This window comes from Lactuca virosa, chromosome 5 (genome assembly GCF_052849685.1).
Source record: "Lactuca virosa cultivar CGN04683 chromosome 5, Lactuca_virosa_CGN04683_v6, whole genome shotgun sequence".
Classification (NCBI taxonomy): Eukaryota; Viridiplantae; Streptophyta; class Magnoliopsida; order Asterales; family Asteraceae; genus Lactuca; species Lactuca virosa.
The window spans coordinates 201,482,856-201,499,091 of record NC_136430.1 but is presented as its reverse complement, the minus strand read 5'-3'; the positions used below and the strand labels follow the sequence as shown (position 1 = coordinate 201,499,091).

The window sequence follows — 16,236 nt, the reverse complement described above, 5'->3', positions numbered from 1 at the left end:
TGTTTAGATGACTTTGTTGTTTTTCTGATTCCATGTTATCTAGCTATTTCTAAGAAGTCTTGTTGACCATTTTGTATTCAGCGGTTATATGTCTCCTGAGTATGCAATGAGGGGGGTTTTCTCAATCAAGTCCGATATCTTCAACTTTGGAGTCTTGATCCTGGAAATCATCAGCGGAAGAAGAAATAGTAGTCTCTTTCATCTTGATAAGACATTCAGTCTTATTGGATACGTAAGTATAGTCAAAATCTCCTTTTACAATCTTTACGTACTATACAATCTTCAATGAAAATGAGACCATATTACTTTATTTGCTCCCACAATTATATATTACGACTGACCTATATATTCACGATGTCAAAATGGCTTAACTAACGTATGCTATTGTAACGATGTAAAATTTTAACCAAATTTTTAAATTTCAAAACACATTGATTTTAATGAATAACCATAAAATGCCACAATGTCAATTCACCAAAGCTCATGTTCAAAAGAAATCAGTATATAAAAACTCCACGATCCCCTAAATCATAAAACAATCTTCGGTGTGTGTGTACAATCAAGCCGACGCCTTCCCGTGATCCTGAGAAGTACCTGAAACACATAACACATATCACGGTAAGCATAAAGCTTAGTGAATTCCCCAAAATACCATACACAACTCATTAGCCACTCTAGGCCATAACTCAGTAAGACCCTCCAGTCAATGTGTCTCAGTGGAACCGTCTGGTCCCAACTCAGTAAACTCATAGCAACAATATTCAACAATAATCACAAAGACATAATGTAGAATATTACAATACACAGATAAAACATAAGACAACTCAATCACATAAGGATACCACTCTAGGTAAGTATAGTGACAAGACTCACCTCATAAGTAAGCTAAGTGAATGAATACTCTCGCACACGAATCACCAAGTCTAGCATCCTCCTAATCACATAAGATAATTATATCTAATTACCTCTTTAAATTACATGTTTTATTAAGTTATCTCTCTCTCTCTCTCCCTCTCTCTCTTGAAGTGGGAAAAAGACCATTTTGCCCCTCCATGGTATCCCAAAGACAAGGTTGACCAAACCCTAAGTCAACAGAAGTCAAACTCAAGTCAACAGTCCATGTTGACCCTACTCGTCAAGTGCACTTATGGGACTCGACGAATCTGCTCGCCATCCACAGAATCACTCAAAAGTCTGGCTCAACTCGCCGAGTTGACCCGTCAACTCGCCGAGTTGCTGCACGATCAAAACCATCAGGACAACCCCATCCAACTCATTGAGTCGGCTTCTTAACTCGGCGAATCCATTCAGACTCATATCTCATTCAGTCGTTTTCATGGCAGAGAACCTCCCCAAACTCTGGATCTACACTCCTAAGGCTCATCAATCACGTAAAGTCACAAGCTTTACGTTCATGCATGGCATTTTGAGCTTAAAATGCCAAAACACACCACAAAAAGGGTTTTCACTCAAGATCACTATTATGGTTGGATAAAGCAGGGACTTTTGCACTCTAGGGACCTCATATGGTCCAGATATGAAGTTCAACCCTCTCAATGAGCATGAAACACTCAAGGTCCTCATATTTGGGTGGCAAAACCCTAGATTAACAAAATCGTGAGATATATACAAAATAATGAGAAAGGTGCAAGCTTTATACCTTTCCCAGAAGCTTTGAAGTGAAATAACCTCAGATCTAGCAGGACCCTCTTGTCCCTTGGCTTGGAAATCTTCTTTTCTCTTCACAAGATGCACCAAACACTCACAATTAGCAAGGCACTCTCTCTCTCTCTCTCTCTAAGCTCAAAGGTCGATTAGGGTTTGCTCTCAAGGAAGGGTAGCCGCAAATAAGGCTATAAGTGTCTTTAAATAGGCCCCAAACCCGGGGATTTAGGGTTTCTCATCCCAGCGCCTACTCGGTGAGTCGGCTCCTCGGACTCGACGAGTAGGTCATTAAACCCATGTGGCACAACGCGACTCTACTCGACGAGTTGGGGCACCGACTTGTCGAGTAGCTCAAGAAATAAATAAATTGATAACAAATAACATACCTCGGTGTCCGGATGTTATAATTCTCCCCCACTAGAATCAGACTTCACCCCCGAAGTCATGATCTGAAAATAACTCTGGATACTGCTCTCGCATCTCAGACTACGGCTCTCACGTCAACTCGGACCCTCTCCGATGTTGCCACTGGACCTGAACCAGGGGAACCTCCTTGTTCCTCAGAACCTTCATATTTCAATCCATGATCGCAATCAGTCGCTCAATGTAATTCAGGCTCGCATCTACTTGAATGTCCTCTAGTGGTACCACTGCCGTCTCATCGGCTACACACTTCCTCAGCTGACACACATGGATGGTGTTATGTATCTGGCTCAACTCCGTAGGTAGCTGCAAACGGTACGCTACCCTACCCACCCTGGCGGTCACCCTAAAAGGTCTGATGTATCGGGGCCCAAGCTTGCCCCGTTTCCTGAATCGGATTGTCGCCTATCTGCATAACTCTTCTGGCGACTCTTGGCTTTCAGTAACCTCTGGCTGACCTGCTGTATCTGCTTAGTCATCTTTGGCACTATCTCAGTGCCACCCATCACTCGCTGACCCACCTCTCCCCAACAAATGGAGTCCGACACTTTCTCCCATAAAGAAGCTCGAAGGGAGGCATACCAATACTCGAATGATAGTTGTTGTTGTAAGAAAACTCAGCCATAGGTAAATAAGTGTCCCAACTTCCCCCGGAATCCATGACACATGCACGCAGCATGTCCTCAAGCGTCTAAATCGTCCGCTCACTCTGCCCGTCTGTCTGCGGATGGTACGCGGTATTGAAATGTAACCGGGTACCCAACTCCTCATGGAATTTCTTCCAGAATCTGGAAGTGAAACGCACGTCTCGATCTGACTATCGAGGTCGGCACTCCATGCCGAGCTACCACCTCCCTCACATAAATCTCGGCCAATCTCTCTGCAGAAGAGCTCTCGCTAATGGCGATGAAATGAGCGCTCTTCGTCAGCCTGTCTACAATCACCCAAATTGCGTCAACTCCACGCATAGTCCTCAGCAACTTGGTGATAAAGTCCATGGAAATTTTTCCCACTTCCACTAGGGAATCTCTAGAGGCTGCAATGGACCATGAGGACGCTGGTGCTCGGCCTTGCCCTGACGACAGGTCAAGCACCTCTCAACTACCCATGCCACGTCCCTCTTCATACAGAGCCACCAATAATCTCTCTTCAGGTCCAAGTACATCTTAGTGGCTCCCGGATGGATCGAGAATCTCGATCTATGCGCCTCCTCCATCAAAATATGGCGAGCTCCACCAGTGTAGGGTACCCAAATCCGCCCCCGGAAAGTCATAAGCCCTCGAATATCAGGCAAAAACTCGGACACTTGCCCAATCACCTGTTCCCTTTTGAGATACTCTGGTCTCATGGCCTCCACCTGGGCCTCTCGAATGGTATCTAAAACTGGAGTCATCACTATCATCCTCATGCACACATCTCGGATCGGAGCACTCTCTGCTCTACGGCTCAGGGCGTCGGCTACCACATTAACCTTGCCCGGATGGTACAAGATCTCACAGTCATAATCTTTCACCACATCCAACCACCTCCTCTGTCTCATATTTAGGTTGGGCTGATCCATGAGATACTTCAGGCTCTTGTGGTCCGTGTAGATGGTACACCTAACACCATAAAGATAGTGGCGCCAAATCTTGAGGGCAAACACCACCGCCCCTAACTCCAAATCATATGTGGGATACCTCGTCTCGTGAGGCTTCAGCTGCCTCGACGCATATGCAATCACGTGACCCCTCTGCATCAACATTACACCCATCCATGAGATAGATGCATCACAATAGAATACAAAGTCCTCTACTCCCTCCGGAAGGGTTAACACCGGAGCTTCGCACAATCTCTGGCGAAGGGTCTCGAAAGATGCCTGCTGCTCAGGCCCCCAAACAAAAGTAACGCCTTCCGGGTCAACTTGGTGAGAGGAACCGCAATCTTGGAGAAATACCGGATAAATCTCCGATAGTAGTCGGCCAATCCTAGAAAACTCCGGATCTCGGATGGGGATCTCGGCACCTCCCATCGCATAATTGCCTCAATATTGGCCGGATCCACCAATATCCCACTCTGATTAACGAGATGTCCCAAAAACGTTAATCCCAGAAACTGGACCTCTCGTAGCCAGAAATCACACTTGGAGAATTTGGCATACAGCCTCTCCGACCTCAAAACCCCAAGAACCTCTCATTGATGCTCCTCGTGTTGCTCCCTAGATCTCGAACACACTAGGATATCATCAATGAACACAATCACCGACCGATCCAACATAGGCCTACACACCCGGTTCTTGAGATCCATGAACGTCGCCGGTGCGTTGGTGAGTCCAAAAGGCATCACCACGAACTCGTAATGCCCATAACGAGTTCTAAAGGTCGTCTTCTGAATATCCTCCTCGCACACACTCATATGGTGATATCCGGATCTCAACTCAATCTTGGAGAACCAGGATGCCCCCTGTAGTTGGTCGAATAGATCATTAATCCTCGGCAGTGGGTAACGGTTCTTGACCGTCAAGTTATTCAACTCCCAGTAATCAATGCACATCCGGTGTGAACCATCCTTTTTCTTGACAAAAAGGATCGGCGTTCCCCATGGCGAGCTACTCGGTCGAATAAATCCCTTCCCCAGTAGCTCTTGAAGCAGTGAGGATAACTCTTGCATCTCTGGCAGTGCAAGGCAATTAGGTGCCTTGGCGATAGGCGCCGCCCCCGGAACCAAATAAATCTGAAACTCCACTTGCCTCTCGGGAGGCACACCCGGTAACTCCTCGGGGAAAACATCAGGGAACTTGCATACTATCAGAACCTCGGATACAGAAATCGGCCTCTCTGACACAGTCCGCGAATCCCTCACATACACCAGGAATCCCATACAACCCTGCTGTAAACTCTGCCTTGCCCTGGCGGCAGAGCGAAAAGCTGACCCAGACCTGGTACCCTCGCCATACACTGTAAGCACTCCCCCACTAGGGTCTCGTATAGTCACCAACTGGCGCTCGCAGTCGATCACTGCTCCATGACGGCTCAACAAATCCATGCCCACGATGACAAAGACATCACCCATCGCGATCAGTACCAGGTCAATCGGAAACTCGACGCCAAAAATCTCCAGCACGCATCCTCGGAATACCTCGGTAGCAAAAACCACATGCTCATCTGCTATAGAAACCCTCAGAGCTCGACTCAACGCCTCACGCTGGTTGCCAATGTGATGACTAAAGGCTATGGATACGAAGGATCGACTCACCCCCGAATCAAATAACACTAAAGCAGGTACAGAACTCACAAGAAATGTACCTAAATATAGCACGGGATAATCATAAAGTGGAGCGCAAAGTAAATAAATGAATAAATAGAGAAATACATACCAACCACAAAATCAGGTGTTGTACGGACCTCCTCCGCTGTCAGCTGGAAAGCTCTCCCACGATCCTTTGGAACCTCGACCTTCACCGGCCTAACATCAGTAACATGCAATGCAGCAGGAGTGGAACCCTGGGCTGATCCCTGAACAAGCTAAGGGCACTCGGCCTTCCGATGGCCGGTCTGATTGCAGTGGAAACATACTGTAAAACCCTTTAGGCAATCCTTCGTCATATGCCTCTCCTTTCCATATTTGTAGCAAATCCCTGCCCGGCAAGATCACTCATGACTCTTGCCGCACATGCCACAAGTGCGGCCCTTCTGGCCTCCTGGTCTCGAATCAGCGGGCTTAGCCCGCTTGGCTGCCGACTACGACTGTGCCGGCCGTCAGTCTCTCCCCTGAGACTTCGCGTCCTCCCTCGCCTGAGTCTCCAGCTCGATCTCTCTCCTCCTGGCATTCACCTGTAGCTCAGAAAATGTACGGTAAGACGAGTTCACCACGAACTCCCGAATATCCCTCCTCAGAATGATCAAGTACCGAAACATGCAAGCCTGCTCAGTCACCACATGTTCAGGGCAAAACAACGCCCTCTCGTGAAACATCCGCGTAATCACAGTCACCGACTATGTCTTCTGTCTAAGAGATAGAAACTCCTGGGCCAACCGTTCCCTCTCCACAAGGGGAACATACTCATCTCGGAACATCGCAACAAATCTCTCCCAAGTCACCGCAGCATGCTCTGCAGGGGTGAAACTAGCCGTCACAAACTTCCACCAGTCCTTCGCTCCCAAGCGAAGCTGGTTTAGCGCTAACCGTACCCTCAATTGCTCTGGGCATGAGCAAGTGTAGAAACATCCCTCAACATCAGAGATCCATCTCATCGCAGCAATCGGATCCTGAGTCCCATCAAACTCTGGCAGCTTCGTGTTGCTGAACTCCCGGTACAGCAACGAGTCACCCCCCCCCCCCCCCCCGGCGGTCTGGCAGCAACGACAGCTGCGGTGGATGCAGCAGCAGCCGCCTCGGAAACAGCAGCATATCGCTCATTAAACGTCTCGATCAAACTGGTCTTTATAGACCCAAACATCTCCAGAATAGCCTCTCGGATGGCTGCGGCCACCTCTTCGTGAATCATCCGGCGAATCTCATCATCGCTAACTCCACTGCTCTCTGGGGTGTGGCGCGTACCTACCATGATGTCTCTGAAACACAACACAAAATAATCAGAGACTCATTCGAGCATACTCACACTCAACTACTCATCCCTACTTGCTCCTTAGCATCCTAAGGATTCTTACTTGGGTTGCCTGCAGATCGGGTGATTCCAGTAGTACGGGCCCAATACTACCTTCCACACCCCACCTGTAGTCACCCCAAGTCCTCCTCCTAGGATGCTAATTCACAAATACTCTATATCTCACGAATCACAGACTACCTTCTCAGAATACCTCCTTTTAATCTCATCTAAGTATCTCTTCCTAGATCATTTCCCGACTCACAACTCAGCACATACTCAAACAATAACATATAACACTCATCAAGGCATCTCCTGGGCTAAGGCATCATAGATCAGGCAACTCTAGCCCTAGAATATAAAATACCTATCTTACCCACTAGCATGCAATTTTAGTAAAATATCTCATAAATATCACGTAATACAAAAATAAAGGTATTTTGGGAAATCACTGTTCGGGCTCAGACCGATTGTACACACCGCTTCAACTTGTTTTCTCTTTAAACTCGTTCTCGTTTTGGAAAAATTATTTTCTTTTGAAAATTCTTCTCAAATCATCGGTTTGAGTCCAAACACACCAAGAGGTGAATCTGATTCCCTCAAACCAAGGCTCTAATACTAACTTGTAACGACGTAAAATTTTAACCAAATTTTTAAATTTCAAAATACATTGATTTTAATAAATAACCATAAAATGCCACAATGTCAATTCACCAAAACTCATGTTTAAAAGAAATCAGTATATAAAAACTCCAGGATCCCCTAAATCATAAAACAATCTCCGGTCTGTGTGTACAATCAAGTCGGCGCCTTCGCGTGATCCTGAGAAGTACCTGAAACACATAACACATAACACGGTAAGCATAAAGCTTAGTGAGTTCCCCAAAATACCATACACAGCTCATTAGCCACTCTAGGCCATAACTCAGTAAGACCCTCCAGTCAATGTGTCTCAGTGGAACCCTCTGGTCCCAAGTCAGTAAACTCAAAGCAACAATATTCATCAATAATCACAAAGACAAAATGCAGAATATTACAATACACAGATAAACACATAAGACAACTCAATCACATAAGGATACCACTCTTGGTAAGTATAGTGAGGAGACTCACCTCGTAAGTAAGCTAAGTGAATGAATACTCTCGCACACGAATCACCAAGTCTAGCCTCCTCCTAATCACATAAGATAATTATATTTAATTAACTCTTTAAATTACACATTTTACTAAGTTATCTCCCTCTCTCTCTTGAAGTGGGAAAAAGACCATTTTGCCCCTCCATGGTTTCCCAATGACAAGGTTGACCAAACCCTAAGTCAACAGAAGTCAAACTCGAGTCAACAGTCCATGTTGACCCTACTCGTCGAGTGCACTTATAGGACTCGATGAGTCTGCTCGCCATCCACAGAATCACTCAAAAGTCTGGCTCAACTCGGCGAGTTGACCCGTCAACTCGCCGAGTTGCTGCACGATAAAAACCATCGAGACAACCCCATCCGACCCGTCGAGTCGGCTTCTTGACTGGGTGATTCCATTCAGACTCATATCTCATTCAGTTTTTTTCAAGGCAGCGAACCTCCCCAAACTCTGGATCTACACTCCTAAGGCTCATCAATCGCGTAAAGTTACAGGCTTTACGTTCATGCATGGCATTTTGAGCTTAGAATGCCAAAACACACCCCAAAAAGGGTTTTTCACTCAAGATCACTATTATGGTTGGATAAAGCAGGGACTTTGGGACTATAGGGACCTCACATCGTCCAGATCTGAAGTTCAACCCTCTCAATGAGCATGAAACACTCAAGGTCCTCATATTTGGGTGGAAAAACCCTAGATTCACAAAATCATGAGATCTATACAAAATAATAAGAAAGGTGCAAGCTTTATACCTTTCCCAGAAGCTTTGAAGTGAAACAACCTCAGATCTAGCAGCACTCTCTTGTCCCTTGGCTTGGAAATCTTATCTTCTCTTCACAAGATGCACCAAACACTCACAATTAACAAGGCACTCTCTCTCTAAGCTCAAAGGTCGATTAGGGTTTTCTCTCAAGGAAGGGTAGCCGCAAATGAGGCTATAAGTGTCTTTAAATAGGCCCCACACCCGGGGACTTAGGGTTTCTCATCCCAACGCCTACTCGGCGAGTCGGCTCCTCGGACTCGTCGAGTAGGTCATTAAACCACGTGGCACAACACGACTCTAATCGACGAGTTAGAGCACCGAGTCGTCGAGTAGCTCAAGAAATAAATAAATTGATAACAAATAATATACTTGGGTGTCCGGATGTTACAGCTATAGAACCAAAGGGGATTTGACTAGTTGAATTTTATTAGACAATTTAACCTTACCGCTTTGTTGGAAAGTAATGGAAAATTGATCAAAATCATTAATCATCTCTTGATGATTTAGGCATGGGTGCGATGGCAACAAGGAGATTCATTGGAACTGAAGGACCCGTCACTTGGAAATACTTGTGATGAACAACAATTCCTGAGGACTATTCATGTTGCCCTTCTCTGTGTACAAGAGAATACAATAGATAGGCCAATAACATCCGAGATGATCTCCATGCTTCTCAATGATTCCATATCATTACCCACTCCAAACATACCAACATTTCTGATAGGTGGAGGGGACTCAAATTCAACTTCATATGAAACCAAAGCAGAAGATTTCTTTGTGAATAATGTGACCATCTCTGTTGTTGGGGGTCGATAGGGTATGAATGTAGCTTCAGCAAATATATCATTCTTTGCGAAAAACTTTTATGTAATATAATTTGTATTTATTCACTTTTGTAGGAGATGCAAATCCATTTTTTATACTTGTTAATTGTTATATGCATGCAGAATTGCCACATCAGAATATAAAGAACACTCTTTATAAGTCTATCCATATTATATATGTCGATAAAGAAGTAAAGAACATCTTGTGCAAGCTTGTGGATATAGTAGATTCATTATTAGCTCAATTTCAAAGTTTTCTCAGTCTAGGAAGTCTGGTGTTTATGCAGCCTGATTAGGGAAGATTGGTCACTAAATAGAAGCATCATCGAAATGTGATTGGGTTGCATTTGTGGAAATATATAACTAATTTATAAATATCACCCCTTCATAGATTTTTACATTCCTTTATTAGTTTAGGTTTTAAATCATTTTAATTTGTCTTTACAATTTCCTCATGGTGTCAGTCAATTGTATACACAATATTCACAAGACCAACCAAACAAGTTTAAATTCAGTCAAGCGGAATCTGAGATTTCATTCCATCACTTTCCAACAAAACCGAATATCCACCACCAAAAGCAACTGTGACGATAAAGATCTTGGTTGCCCCAAATTCAAATCAATATGGATACAAGTTTGGGCACCAACCCATGAGTAAAAACACCAAATAGAAAATCCAAGTGTTTATCTCAACAACTCGTCTAAAGCTATAGAAAAAAATCAATAGAAAGGATTTAGTAATAATATAGTGATTCGCCAACAATGACTATGATACACTATCGAGCCTCCATTACTGTAATGATCATATTGTTTACAGAATAGTCCTCTAACTTTCTTTCAACTGAAGTTGACTTCGAGGCACTTCTGCCAATGAAGAATGCTGGCTACTTTGGGAAAGGTAATGACACTGTGTCATTGTTAAGCATAGAGATCACGCCCGACATCTCTGGTCTATCCAATGCGTTTTCTTGTACACAGAGAAGTGCCACATGTATAGTCCTTAATAATTGGTGTATGACATGAGAATCTGCTAGAGTTGGGTCCTCTAACACCAACGCATCCCCTTTTAGCCATAGCTCCCATGCCTAAAAGCATTCCAAATTCTTGAATTATTACATGTAATTCTACTTTTCAAGTAAAAAAACATATTATTCTAACGTAGGGGATGTAAAAACGATATATTACAAGTGAACTTACGTATCCGATAAGATTGACGGTTTTGTCAAGATAGGAGAAGCTTGTATTTCTTCTTCCGCTGGCAATTTCTAAGGTTAAGACTCCAAAGCTGAAGACATCAGATTTCACCGAGAAAGTTCCTTCCATTGCATACTCGGGAGGCATGTAACCACTGCGTAATATATTTCACGTAGATTCAGTACCTTAAAGACCAAATATCACTCATACTTTTGAGGTATGTATTAATGTCTCCATGATCCCATTTTATTACCTCTTACATGTAATATTGAAACTTAAAATCAATTATGTTCCAACCCTATGGTGTAAGATAAGCTTGTATTTCTTCTTACTATGTTCCAACCACCCTATTGGTAATTGCTTCGATCTCATTTTGTTTGAAGATTCTCGCCATACCAAAATCAGAAATTTTGGGATTCATACTTTCATCCAACAAAACATTACTTGCTTTTAGATCCCTGTGAATAACTCGCATTCTCGAGTATTTATGTAAGTAAAGCAACCCTTGAGCAACCCCTTCAATGATATTCCATCGTTTCGGCCAGTCTAGCTGTGTCTTTCTTGTTTCATCTTTGCAATTGTTTTAACAAGTCATTTAAACCATAGTTCTGTTGAAGCTAAAATCATTGTAGAAATCTATTTTAGATTTTTTTTAAAATTCTTACCAAAGAGAAAGAAATCCAAGCTCTTGTTCGGCATGTACTAATAAATCAATATTTTTTCTTCTCCACGGATGCAACAACCTAGAACCCGAACAAGATTTGTATGTTGAAGTTTGGCAATAAGAATGAGTTCATTTTTGAATTCAACAAGCCCTTGTCCCGATGTTCTTGAAAGCCTTTTAATTGCAATTTCATGTTCATCACTAAGTTTCCCCTTTTCTCATAAACACATAAGATCTTGTTTAGTAAGATGGAAGAGAAAAAACTATTAGCATTTTCTGAAAACACAATAAATATTAAAGATAAAAGTACCTTATAAACAGGTCCAAAACCACCCTCCCCGAGCTTATTTTCACTTGCAAAGTCGTTTGTGGCTGTCACTATGGTAGCAAAGCTGAACACCATCAAGTCGCTTCCTTTTCTGCCATTACTTTCAAGATTACTTGCATCCTTGAAGCTGTCAGAAGCTATTAGCTCCAAGAAATATTCGTCGTCTCTCTTTTGTCTCTTTTCCTCTTCAATAAAAAGTCATGGCTTAGAAAGTGAAATTGTTTTGAACAACTCAAGCATACCAAAAGCGCGTATAAAATGGCATACCTTCTCGTCTAAGCTTATTCTTCTTTAGATACCACAGTAGACAAGCAGAAAAGAGAAGTAAAATAATGGAAGCGACAATGGGTGCCCAGATCCAGTTTTTAGCATTTCCTGGTGTATAATTAATTTAAGCTATATATTAATAATCAAAATGTGGACTATATTCACGTTACTCAAGAGTTTAGACAATATGTTGGTTTAAAGCTATGAAAATACATAACAATTAACAAGTTACCCAGAAACCATTAAATCAATCACAACTGTTTACCTTTACTTGGATTTGGAGAAATTATCGGAATTGGAGAAATTAAAACATACTTTAATACAGCACTCCCTGTTGGACTGATTGAAAAGTTATCGACTGATTTAGCTCCAGTCCATGTAATACAACCAGTTCCATTGCTACTTGTGGTAAACCCGAGACAGCTGCAATCATTCCAGCACCTCACCATACAATCGCTCATACTTAGGCTTGAATTGTCATCATACGAGCTGCTCGTCATAGGTGCAAAATCCCCATTCAACCAATTAAATTTATCATTCTTATCCCTACACTGAATCGTATTAGAATCTGCCACACACCCGTCACCCGAATCATACCCATAACAGAATTCAGGAGTCCAAACTGCATAGTTATCCACATCTTGAACTCGGCCACCTGGAGTCAAAAACCACATGGGTTGAACGCCATTGATTCCATGGAAACTAAAGTACCTCTCTTCGTCATTGTATACATAACTGAGATTGTACTGGTATTTGCTAAATGGACTATTCAAAGCTGGCATGTATGGAAATGTTTGATTATTTATATTCCCACTAGTCCAGTAGGGTTGACCTCGTCTTCGAATCATTAATCTCTGAGATGCTTCATAAGTTGGTTCCCAGCTCAAAGTAAAAACACCGAAATCAGCAATATCATTGCTCAACCAAGAAGTTAAGTTCCAGTTCTTCCCCGTTCTAAGGTCCGACCAAAGTTTCATACCTGGTAAAAGAACGTTGGTTGGATAATCAAAACTCTGCCACAGAGTCCGGTTGTCAGTTTCGTTTTTCAGCTGGAAATTACCCGTGTCTTCGAGAGTTGCTGTAATATTAGAATCAGGACTGGATTGATTGTCGGATATGTTTACAAGTGTTGTTCCTCCAGTGGCGATGATCAATTTTCCGGTGTCTGGATCGATCATGAGGACACCAGAGCTGGATATGATCGGTGTGGATGGGTTGGCTACCCATACTTTGTATGTTTCATCGTTGGTATACCAAATTCCTACATATCTGCAGTTTGTGGTGTTAAAGAACCCTAACGTGAAGTTGCCACCCGGGGAAACAAGCTGAGACGTAGTGAGGTTGAGTTGGTCACCAGCTTTGATATTTGAAACACCGGTGGCCGGAAAACTGTTTATGATTAGGATCGTACATAGAATTGTGAAGGTGATTACAATATTCATTTTTAGTAATTTAATGGAAATAAAGATACCTGAATTTGAATATATATTGAGAGTTTGACGCTTTATTATATTATAGGGTTCTCATCTATCAGGAGCCAGCAACGACTATTTCTCTTTTGTCAACGAATTTGAAGAAAGACAGAGTCAGAAATGGTTTTAAATTGGATACCATGAAAACGACAGTCAAAAGACTAGGCTCCTCATCGCCGATCACCGTTCCTTCGTGACACCATCTGGTTCTTTTTCACTACCGGAGTACCCTTCACCAGCAGAGTTCTACAGCAGCAGAAAGAACCCTCAACAATCGTACCACCTATAACCGCCGATAATGAGTATTGTCGATATCGGAAAGGCTGATGCAACAGCGAAGAGCATTCCCATCCATCCATTGGACCTCTATGTCCACAGTCTATAGATTTTCTATCCGCGGTACTCCGTAAACTTTGAATTGTGGGGGGTGTTTAATCAAATATACAATAAATTGTAATAAAACATGCTATGAGCTTGTTTCCCATGGAGTTTTTCAAAATTTTTGAGTGTTTTTTATTTAAAAAAAATGATTGAAAAGAAAAACTACATGGATAATGAGACTTTTTAGTTTTCTTTAAACAAAAAAAGTTTTTAACATAAAATCTTAGATAAATCACATATTTGTTTTGAAGTTTGCATAAAATAAAAATAAAAAACAAAACAAAACAAAAAACCAAAAAATAAAATAAAAAGTAAAGAAAAACTATTGCAGGTTTTTTTAGGAAGTTTGGACACCAAAGAATACTTTTCACGTTTCAAATAAATATTGTAGGTCCTTTTGCCTAAGGGTTAACATTTTTGTTAAGTTATATTTGACAAGAGATCATTTATGTAATTTGTTCTTGTGACATCGACCATTTATTTAATTTTATCTATTATTTATTATTGTTTTTATATATTTTTTATGATTTAAATATTTTTGATGTTTTATTCGAATATATTGTTTAATGTTTTTTTTTCACATTTTTTTCGCTTATATTTTTTTGAAGTTTTTTTTAGAATATATTTTTTAATATTTTATTTGTCTATATTTGTTAAAGATTACATGGCTACTATAATAATAATTTGTAACATAATTTAGTTAAATCATATTTTTCTATTTCTTTTTTGTTCTTTTAATATAAATAAGATTATATAATTATTATTTTTTATTCAAATATTTAATTAAATAACATAGACAAGATTATACAATTATTATGTTTTAGAGATAAGGTTATATAATTACTATTTTTGTAAAGCTCTTTATAAATAGTTTTTGTAAAAAAGGTGTAAAAAGGTTTTTTAAACATGAATACAATTAATATAGATTAGGTATAAAATTATTTATCTTATCAGAATTAATATATACGCTAATCGGAATTTAAAATGTGTGTCTAAAAGTTTATAATGGTCACGGGAAAACAAACAAAACAATGAGTATTAGTAGTTTATGGTCACAATTTAATTGCTTATGTGTGTCGACAAGTAAACAATGTTAATGTTAAAGGAAGGAAACGTTTGACTATCAGTAACTTATAGTCATTGTTTGATAATAATAAACAAAGTATGTCTATAAGTAATTTATGATGACAGTTTAAGTTATTGTGTGTATTTAAAAGTAAACAATGGTCATGCTAAAACAAAAAAACGTATAACTATTATTAGTTTATGGTCACGCTTAAATTGTTTATGGGTGTTGAAAGGTAAACAATAATAATGCTAAAGGAAACAACATGTGACTATAAGTAATTTATGGTCATTGTTTAATAATAATAATAATAATAATAAAGTACGGCTATAAGTAATTTATGGTGACAATTTAAATTATTATGTGTGTCTAAAAGTAAACAATGGTCATGGTAAAACAAAATATGTATGACTATTAGTAGTTTATGTTCACACATTAATTAATTATGTGTGTCGAAAGTAGGGATGAGCAGCGGAACTGAGTACCCGCTTTCGGAATCGGAACCGCCTCAGAACCGCCTTAAATGGTTCTAGTTCCGGTTTTCATTTTTATGCAACTGCTACCAGCTCGGTACCTGTCGGGACCTATATATATATATATATATATATATATATATATATATATATATATATATATATATATATATATATATATATATATATCACAATCACATACATTATACAATATCCTCCTCAATAACATCATTTAAAAGTCTAGAATTTTAAATAATTTGTTTTGAACCTTTAAATGTCCTTATATAATTTTCACTTTAAAAATGAACTATCAATTTTTAAAATGAATTTATAGATAGTAGACATAAGTTGCTATTAGTTTCAAGTTAAATTCTAACTCATAGAAATATTTGTTTAGTTATGGACTTCAATTCTTTGAATGCTAACTCATAGATATAGTTTTAAATGTTTTAAAATTCAACAAATTTAACGAATCGGGTACCCGCTAGTGGAACTGCTACCCGCCGGTTTCGGTTCCAACATTTTAGGAACCGCTGGTTTCGTTTCCAGATAATTAAGGCGGGTACCCACCTACACTCATCCCTAATCGAAATACATTAATTGATTATGTGTGTCGAAAAGTAACGATATTGATGCTAAAGGAAAAACATGTGAATATAAGTAATTTATTGTCATTGTTTAAGAAAATAGTGTACGGCTATATGTATTTGTAACGACCCAACTTTCAAGTCCAAAAATTTCATTTTAATTAACTGACTCATAAAAACATTCATAAGAAAATACTGTGAAATCACATCATCTCATAAAACAATGTATCATGTCTGAAAACCCAAGTCATAAAATTAGTAACATGTCAGAGTACAATCCCAGAATATCCATAGTGCGGAAAACAAAGAGTGTGTGTATGATGTGCCGCTACCGCGCCAGCTCCTTCCCCTTCGCTGAAGAGGTACCTGAAACCAAAACTGTAAACTGTAAGCACGAAGCTTAGTGA

At 40.4% G+C, this 16,236-nt stretch overlaps 1 protein-coding gene and 1 pseudogene across 2 annotated transcripts; both read right to left on the bottom strand.

Annotated features, from left to right (window-relative positions):
- Positions 1-10,281: 10,281 nt before the first annotated feature.
- On the bottom strand, positions 10,282-11,932 carry LOC145111109 (cysteine-rich receptor-like protein kinase 10; annotated as a pseudogene). Its single transcript, XR_013710171.1, has 6 exons — positions 11,851-11,932; positions 11,566-11,768; positions 11,257-11,467; positions 10,924-11,161; positions 10,595-10,745; positions 10,282-10,482 (listed from the first exon to the last, which is right to left on the bottom strand). The product of XR_013710171.1 is annotated as a cysteine-rich receptor-like protein kinase 10 (transcript).
- A 156-nt stretch (positions 11,933-12,088) lies between these two features.
- LOC145111108 (G-type lectin S-receptor-like serine/threonine-protein kinase CES101) lies at positions 12,089-13,054 on the bottom strand. The gene has a single exon (XM_079047405.1). The coding sequence runs from the start codon at positions 13,026-13,028 to the stop codon at positions 12,102-12,104; it is 927 nt and encodes a 308-aa protein (XP_078903531.1). The 5' UTR covers positions 13,029-13,054; the 3' UTR covers positions 12,089-12,101.
- Between the last annotated feature and the right edge of the window lie 3,182 nt (positions 13,055-16,236).